Source organism: Lupinus angustifolius, unplaced genomic scaffold (assembly GCF_001865875.1).
Source record: "Lupinus angustifolius cultivar Tanjil unplaced genomic scaffold, LupAngTanjil_v1.0 Scaffold_16_110, whole genome shotgun sequence".
Taxonomy (NCBI): Eukaryota; Viridiplantae; Streptophyta; class Magnoliopsida; order Fabales; family Fabaceae; genus Lupinus; species Lupinus angustifolius.
Genome location: NW_017718958.1, coordinates 50,095 through 59,760, shown reverse-complemented (window position 1 = coordinate 59,760; position 9,666 = coordinate 50,095). Strand labels below are relative to the sequence as shown.

At 28.6% G+C, this 9,666-nt stretch overlaps 1 protein-coding gene across 1 annotated transcript; it reads left to right on the top strand.

The window, feature by feature from the left end:
* Window positions 1-978: 978 nt before the first annotated feature.
* Window positions 979-2,888, top strand: LOC109338001. The gene has a single exon (XM_019575125.1). The coding sequence runs from the start codon at window positions 1,226-1,228 to the stop codon at window positions 2,867-2,869; it is 1,644 nt and encodes a 547-aa protein (XP_019430670.1). The 5' UTR covers window positions 979-1,225; the 3' UTR covers window positions 2,870-2,888.
* The last annotated feature ends 6,778 nt before the right edge of the window (window positions 2,889-9,666 follow it).

Here is a 9,666-nt window from a genome sequence, read left to right as displayed (position 1 = left end):
CATCAAAAGTTCTAAAGAGATATTGTTTAAATCGCTCTTATATTTTATCATAACGAACCAAAAATAATAAAGAGATATTGACTCATATATTATTTGAACTTGTCTCTACAATATACCATATTTTTGTGAACTTAATTGCATTTATCACATTTTTTGTTTAAAAAATTATACTTATTTCTCATGTAGGGTGATCAGTGTAATAAAAGTAAAAAAATCAGGATGTTTGTGTAAGTGTACAAAAGTGAGAGGTGATTTATGTAATTTCGCTAAAACTCAAAGGATATAGTGTATTGACAATTGAAGAGTTTTACTACATTATTCACAATTCATTTTTAATTATTATTAATATTTAAATAATAGTACTACAATTAGAAATGACAACATTATATATTATAATTAAATGTGAATGATAAGTGTAACACTTCTATACTTTGCATGATTGATTGAGACTCCTCTAGTTAATAGTGAGGAAAATGCTTTATAAAATTAAATAAAAAACAACACACATTAATATTTATATCATCTTTATTTAAAATGATATTAGATTTTTACCATTAAAATACAAATGAAAAAATCATATCTCTCTATTACTTGAGGGTTTTGATATCTTCTATCCGAAAAGTATACTACTCTATACGCAACAATTTGTGATTTATCAGAGATATACTTAATTGTTTATTTTTTAAAAATTAAATATATTTTTTTAACCAATTACAATCAACAATGACATATAGAGCATACATATTTGTGAGAAAACATATGTGTTGTTATTAAGTTTCACTCACTTTGCATACATTTTTTTCCAAAAAATGAGACCGGCTGTCCCTTAAACTTCCTATCTGTAGGTATTTGCCTACAACTAAAAAAGAATACTTTATTTTAATTTATAAAAAAAATAATACATTAAATTTATATGTCTAAATATAAGTATGTAAGAGTGAGTACAGGTCTCCATCTTGTTTCCGTCAATGTCAACTTCTTTTTTTGCCACGATATTTACAGCATCAGCCGTGGTTTTTTCCTCCAACTTTTATAAAGATGGTGCCCTTGCCTAGCTTCAACGATCAATAACAACGTATCAAATTCTCAAAGACTTTACCATACAAACGTAGTGTTCTTCATTCTTCACACAAAGACAAAAACCTTATTCTACTCACCTTCTCTATCTTAAAAGCCCAACCCTCCTTCCCTTTCCTTATATAGTAACCAATCATTGGAGAGCTTCATGGAGGTGAGGGAAGAGTTCATGGTTTCACCTGCTGGTGATAGTGTACCAACTTACAGAACTGCCCATTTTCTCAAACCAAAAGCAAACTTCATTGATCACCATTTTCATGAAAATTTTCAACCAAATGAGTTGCCTTTGTCATTGAATCTCAAAGGATGGCGCTACCCACAAAAGCCATGGGTTGAGTGGGTGGATACCCTTTATCCCAAGTTTGAATCTTTGTGGAAAAAAGTTGCCATCTTTGATGCTATCATGAGAACAAAGTATGAAATAGTGAAAAATCAAGACTTGGCAACTAGGGTTGCAGAGAAATGGTGTTCAAAGACAAATACTTTTATGTTTCCATGGGGTGAAGCCACTATCACATTGGAGGATGTTATGGTTTTGGGGGGTTACCCTGTTGTTGGTGATCCTGTCTTCACTCCACTTAAAGGCATGGAAATGAAGGAGATAGAAAAACAACTGATTCTTGCTAGACAGGAACCTTGGAGAACTCGGAGACGTAAGTGTTTGACATCAACATGGGTGAAAATGTTCAAAAATAGTGGGAGGGAAATTGAGCATGAAGCATTCCTTACTACTTGGTTGTCAATGTTTGTTTTTCCTTATAAAGGGTTCATAAACTATGATGTTTTTCCAATTGCTATTCATCTTGCTAGAGGGAATCAAATTGCTTTGGCACCAGCAGTTTTGGCAAGTATATATAAGGATTTGGGCTTCTTGAAAGATAGAATAGTTTATTTGACAAAAAACCCACTAGTTAGTGAAGTAGATTTGGAGGTTAAACTTCAGTCACAATTTTACTTGGTTCAAATTTGGGTGTGGGAGAGGTTCAATAATTTGAAACCAGAACCCAACATGATCAACAATGGAGACCCTATATTGGCTAGGTGGCATAAAGTTAAGGCCTTGGAAATTGACAATGTGAGATTGGCCTTAAATTTAGCTTTGGATGATTTTATTTGGCGCCCTTACGTTATATGTGCTGGTAAGTGGAGGGTGTTTTATCCAGAAAGTGAAATGTGTATACTTGATTTTGATCCTGAATTCAATAAAGAGCTATTATCTTTTGTTAGATGCTTGAGAGTTTCTGAGCTTGTTGGAATTGGTTCTACTATAAAGCAGTACCTCCCACATCGAGTTTCTATGCAATTCGGAATGGATCAAGATGTTCCAGGTTATGTTCCTCGATGCAATCAGACTAAAGCCATTGCTTGGAAAAATTATTGCAGGCCTATATGTCATAGGAATTTGTATTTCCCATCAAGGCTTTTTGAGGCAGATGTTACCACAACTTATGCGAGGTGGTGGAAGCAATCAGTGATGGATCATTTGGATCCTGTTAAGAATATTGTGCAGAAAAAGAGAAGTGCAAGAAGGTCATCAGGTCATTGGACTCATGCATCAAAAGCAAACAGAAGCGGTAATGATGCCGATGTTCCACCTGGTTTTCCTCCCAAATATGTTGGCAATATGATTTCTGGTAAGTTTCGTGATGATGGTCCAAAAGCAATTAATAGTGATAATGCAGCTGATTTACATTCTGTTTTTCTTCCTAAACGTTTAAATCAATGCAACCGCAATATTGTGGTCACATCATGTGATGTTGTCCATAATTTAAATCACTGCTATTCCAAATAATTTGGAAGCTAATGATAATATTGACAAACAAGTTTTTATCCAAAATATAACACACTGAATCATTGCGATTCTGTTGAAAATTGTAAGCCTGTCACGGAAGATAATAAGAGTTTGGGTAATGTAACAGCTTATGAATGTCAGCATTTGTCCAATCAATGTTCTTCAGCAGACACTTCAGATCATGGAGCTGTTGAAAAAATATTACTACTGTCGAAGCTATATGAAAAAGATGATATTGAAGGTTCAATAGGTGGTTTGAAGGAAGATTTTGAAGATGCCAATAGGATTGGAAGATCAAGGCTGTCTAGAGACAAGGCAAACCTATCTGGAACTCAAGATGAACACAACGATTCATCTATGACGAATGTACAGGAACTTGAACAGAGAATTAACAAACTTGAAGTGGAATTTGAACAGCGAATCGAGATACTCCAGAGAGAGACTACAAAATTAATGAAAGCAAGGTTTGTTCATAGTTGAAAATATTAATAGCCTATCAAACTAAAACAGTATCCCCTTGTTAACATGTATTACTTGTTAGTTCTTTCTAATACTAGAATGGTTATTTAACATGAATGTTCAAAAAATCAAATGCAATATGATCTTTTAATATCATAGTGTTGGTAAGTTTTTACTTATTAGTCCTGTGTTAGTGGACTTGGCTGGTACCATCATAATATTATTCTCAGTGTATAGCCTTTTTCTCTTGTTTCCTATACTATCCTTAAACCTTTAAGTATTCAACAAGATTTCTCTTTGTCAAAGTTATGATGTACTTCCAAACTTGTGTTTCATCTCGTTGCCCTGAGTAAATTCAATTTATATGCAGAATTAGAGGTTGCAGTTAAAAAACTCAACCATTTACCAAAATTCATTTGCTGTAGTATACTCCAAAAATAGCCTTCAAAGTTATTTCAAATTAAAACCAATTTCTGTGCTAACAATTTCATCTTGTTGCCCTGTTTCGAAGTTTTGCTGTGTTCTTTCTTGTCTTCCGAGTTTGCTATGGGTTTGAGAAAATGGGCAGTTAAAAAAGTTGGTTCACTATCACCAGCTCATGAAAGCATGAAGTCCTCCCTCACCTCTATGATACCTTACAATGAATGAAAGGGAACTAGGGAAGGGAAAGTTGGGCCTATTAATTAGGTAAAAAAGGGATATAGGTTTAGGTGATTTTCTATGTTATAAGAGACTTTGGTTTTAGAGTTACACAAGTTGATGGAGCTAGCTAGAGCAACAATGTTGGAGGATGATGCTACTGAAAGAAAGACAATAGGGACAAATCTTGAGAATTTGTGTTGTTTGAAGAAGCTATTCAACAAGATAAACTCTTTTTCATTACCGAGTCTCTGATTTGAGGCTAAAAAATGGTGCCTCACAAATCCTCTTTGTTGTGTTGCATTAGGACCCTAACATGGAATGAATAATAGTTCCCAAAAAAGGAAGCATGCAGAGGAGTGTGATATTATGTTTTGTTTATCTGATATTTGGGCTTGGTATGTTGTTCATTATTCAGCACAATCCTACAATGGAAGGTAGTTATGTTTAGTTTAGGTTAGTTAGGTTAGTTAGTTAGCTTTTCTTACTTAGAGATTAACCTAGGTCTCCACGAAAATGCTAATTTAAATTTATTAGAGATTAAATTGGTGCCCACGGAAAACATGAAAAACCAAAATGGATAATTACTCTTAATTTTACCAAAATGAAGGACCAAGATAAGCGCCAATCATTGATTCTCACTACCAACATTTTGTGCTTGTCCATGGCGACACATTTTAAGTTTTATGCTTTTGGCAAACACCTCAAAACAATAACCATGATTTCATCTTTCCTACTATGTGATTTGATAAATAATAGACTGTGTTTTGTCACATCTTGCTCCAGGACTCCAAAGTCTAATCGACCTTTTGGTTTCGTTTGCCAAACTCTAGTTAAGCCTATAAAGTATTGCTTTTGGTTTCGTTGGCTAAAACGCTACCAGTCCGGTCCTGGTGTTTTACAGAACTTGGTGGGTGAAATAAAAACGAAAACTCAATGTTTATAAAAAAATTAATTTTTTACACCTTTATAGTAAATTTTGAACAATTCATACAAATAATAAGATATATTTTCTTTTCTGATCAAATTGTTGTTACTTAGTAGAAGACTTGAGTTCAAAATAATTTTAGATCAACTTCTGAATGACTCTTAAATTGTCTCATATTTTATTCACCCTAAATTGATCCTTAATTTAATTACACATCATATATAGGATAATATAATATAAATGATCATTAAAAAAAGTATCGAATAAATTCATGTATAGAACAATAATTGATAATGCAACCAACTTAAAAAGGAATAAAGCGAGAGCAGGCTTCAGAGTGAATTTAAAAAATTGTAAAAATAAAATTATTATATATTATTGACCCCATTAATTGTGGGTCATGTGCCACGTAGTTGCAGCACACCTTCGGGTCGTGGCCTGAATGCTTATTGTCAAGTAGGAATGATAAAAATAGTTGGGAACTAATACCTACAACGACTACTTGTAAAAATATATTAAGAGTATGTCTTGTAATTATCCACCTATATATTTTAATTAAATATTTTATACTTTTTATTATTATTCTAACATTATATTTTATCTATTTTATTATTATTTCATAAAAAATATAGTGATTGTACTATAATTATAAAGTTATCATATACATATCATATTACACAAGTAATATTTAATTTTACATATCTATTATTATAAAATATATAAAAATATAATTCAAATTAAAACTAGTTGAGTACCCGCAAATAATCACGACATGCATGGGTATCCGCAAATAATGCGGGTATGGATATGCACTACCCGTGCCCGTCCGACCTTATTGTCATCCATATTGTCAAGTCCATTAATTGATGATGATAAGTGGGGGTGAGCAAAACCCGACTCAACCTTTCACTCAATTTGGCGTAATTAAGTGTGATAATTGGAAGATTTGGATGGATATAAATTTAGATTCTAATGGATAGATGGAAAGTCATCTATAAATCCATATAAATCCATAAAATCACATTTCTAAATTATCAAATTCATACATATCCAATGATTTCAATCCATTCATTCCATTCATGTATTCATTTAATGGATCAGATGTATGAATATCCAATCCATTTTTTAAATATGAACTAAAGCATTATCTGAAGGAAAAAAATCATTTTAAAAATTATTATTTAATAAAACATTTGTAAAAATCAATTTAAAAAACAGCTTTAAAAAGTATTTTAAAAAAACATTTTTAAAAGTGATTTTTTATAAAAAACACTTTTTAAAAAAATCTCGATATTCAAATTTACCTATGAAAACTCTGAAATACAACAATATAGCTAAGGTCAGAAATACTCTATTATACAATCATGTATTTTTTCTTGTACTCAATCATGACACAAAATCATATAACAATCCTTACACTATCTTTCGTCTGGGTGAAATAAAGACAAAAGAAAGTGAGAATGAAAAATGACAAGAAGGGAGGAAAGAAAAAATGGTAGAATCTATGTCATTATGTTTTCTCTCCATCATTAGGAGGAAAACATGTAGAAAAAATTGAATCATGATCAATTGTCTCAAAGTATGTCCAAAACCATATTTCAAACCAATAACGATGAAGGAAAAACAGAAAAAATAATGAATATTTTTTTTTAATTGACATGACATGTTTTTACTAGTTTATGACATAATTTGTGATCAAATATATAAATATTATCTTGGTCTAATTTTTGATCCAGAATCCAGTCTAGACCTAATGAAAACCAACAATATTCTGGTTGATTTTGATTACACATAGATGTAATAAAATTATCCACAATCCATCTAAAACTATCCAAATTCATCCATTAAGATATACAAATATGATTTGACCCGACCCTTCTCATGGTCACCAATGCATCATGTTTGTATTTTTCTATTCAATTGTGTTACAAGAAATGACATCTCCTTGCTTTAAAGTATTATTGATTATCTAATTTTTCATTATATATACATATATCATATCCTATATCAAATTACATATTCATAATAATAAATAATGTTGAGAATATTTTATCTAAAAGATATATACATTATATTTAATGAGTATGAGGTCAAATATGGGTTTAAAAGCTGGTACAATCAACATTTAAGATTGTGTTAACTTTCAAGTTTAGGGTTGAATCAGGTTCCAAAAGTAATTAAACTAACATTTAGGGTCGAGTCGGAAACAACTCTTAGCTAATCAATGCTCATCCATAATAACAAGTAATCTTTAGAAATAAGGATAAGAACAAAATTAATGATCCAGATAGAAGAGAGGAAGAGAATATGAGATTCCTTAAAAAAGTTGTGTATTTAATGGAATAATATAAACTAGTTCTTGTTTTTTTATGATATTCTTAAGTATAAAGAAGTGATTATAATATATAAAATAATAGTGAAAATTGTCTGAGGGTAAATATTCCAATAAATTAACATCAAATACAAATATTTATAATAAATAATAAATATTATTTGACCCGAATTAAGTGTTTGATTTTACATCACTAATATTATTTTTTTTGGATAAAATCAAATTTGTTATTTCAATTCCATTGAGTAATATTGCAACAAACATACTTAAGTTATGGAGGAAAACTAATTTCGTTGTAGATGTTCCAAACTTTTTCTAATCAAAATAATTTCAAATTCTAAAATCTTAATGACTCATAAAATTAAGTTACATTTTTAAGTAAATACTAGTAAGTTACTCGTGTGATTTTTACCACATGATTAAGAACATATTATTATATTTGTATTCTTTCTTTAAGATAAGGAACAACTTCAAATTTTGTTATTTGAAATTGATATATCTTTCAAAATTCAATGTCCTTCATTGTTCAACTCACATATATTAAATATACACAATATCATATTGTGGAAAAACTTGATTATATGATGAGGAAGACCAAAAATTGTAAATGTATTTAAATATTGATGAGTTAATAAATTGAATTTTGGCCCTCGTTAGTATTACACATATCAATAGAATCAGAACTATTGTATTCATTTTTATCACCTAATATTATGAAGTTTCGAAATATTTGCTTCAACTTAATAACTGGTTGAATTAAATTATAAATTTTTTATTTGGAATTAAACTAAAAATATATATTTATTTGTTCAATAATTTCAGTAGTTGATGCAAGTATTATCCTTGGTGATAAAAACTCTTCATTTTTAGCAATCTTATAGATCTAGATAAGTACTTTGAACTATGATATCTATTAGATTATTAAAATTAACAAATGTATATGTCATTAGGTGGGAATGACGTAGTTATGAGAATTGTAAAGAAAAAATAAATAATATAATTTAACTAATACATACTAATGTTATTATATTTTTTGTGTTAGTGATTATGTACAATTACAATAGTTTATTATAATATTTTAAAATTGTATCACTGTCTTCATTGTATGTCTTCATCCATACAATTTTTATATAATAGTATTTTAATGACCTGTAGAAAATGATGAATGACACATAAAATAAATAAATGATATTAATTGAAAATGTTTTAAGATCTATTTAAATGTACAATTACTACATATTCCATTTACAATAATTAAAATATGTTTTTAAACTTACTACAAGAATAAGTTTTTTAAACTTACTCCTCATGTTAGTCTTCGATTATAGGGAAATCCAATAGTTTGAATTAGTTAGTAGATCTAAATCATTAGTTATCCTTATAATTGAATGACTATGATGAGAAGTAAGTCTAAAAAACTTAATCTTGAAGTAAGTGTAAAAAACTTACTTTTTGAGTAAGTGGATCTTCACTCCGTAATTAGTGCCCACAATTCCTTAATTATAGGAAATGAAATATTTAGGAATTATCAACTTGTCTTCTAATTAATATTAAAAATAATTATTTTTATGAAATAAATTAAATATCAAGATATCTCTTTATTAATTCTAATATCATAGTTCACTCTATTGATAATAAGATTGAATTTATGATATTAAAGTTTTTAAAAATAATTTCAACGGATTCCCATATTAATTATAATAACATAATTTATTCTTTCTATTAGTAATAAGATTGATTTTCTACTATTTATGTTTTAAAAATGATTAAATGATATTAATTGATAACGCTTTAAGATCTATTTAAATGTGTAATTACAACATATTTCATTTAATGTATTTAAAATATTTTTCAAAATTTCATAACAACTTTAATACATAATTTTAATTAATACATGTTTATAATGAATGTTTTACGTTATATTACATTATAATTTATAATAACTGTTCTTTCTGATATATTTTGATTTATGTTGGTAATTACTTTCTATTTTGTAACTGATTCGCAAATTTATATTCTACTTCTGTAATCTATATAAAAAATTAAATTATTCTATTTCTTCATGAGTTTTGAATCATATGTTATATTATTTATAATGTTCAAACAAGATAAAATATAAATGAAATTAATTATTATTGCACAACTTTTTTAGTTTTAATTCTACAAACTTATCTACATAATTAACATTGCCTAAAATTTAGAAATCATAAATAATTTAAACAAAATATAATCAAATCAATTGATTATCACAGTCAAAATTTATTAGTGATAATTCTGCAAATTTATGTTCATAATGAGAATTGCTTAAAATTTGGAAATCATAAATAAATTAAAAAATATATAAATCAAATAAAAATGAATACATTATTCTTCTTCATATATAGGAATGCTAAGAATCGAGAAACAAAGAACAAAGATATTATATTGTGTTGTTGACAA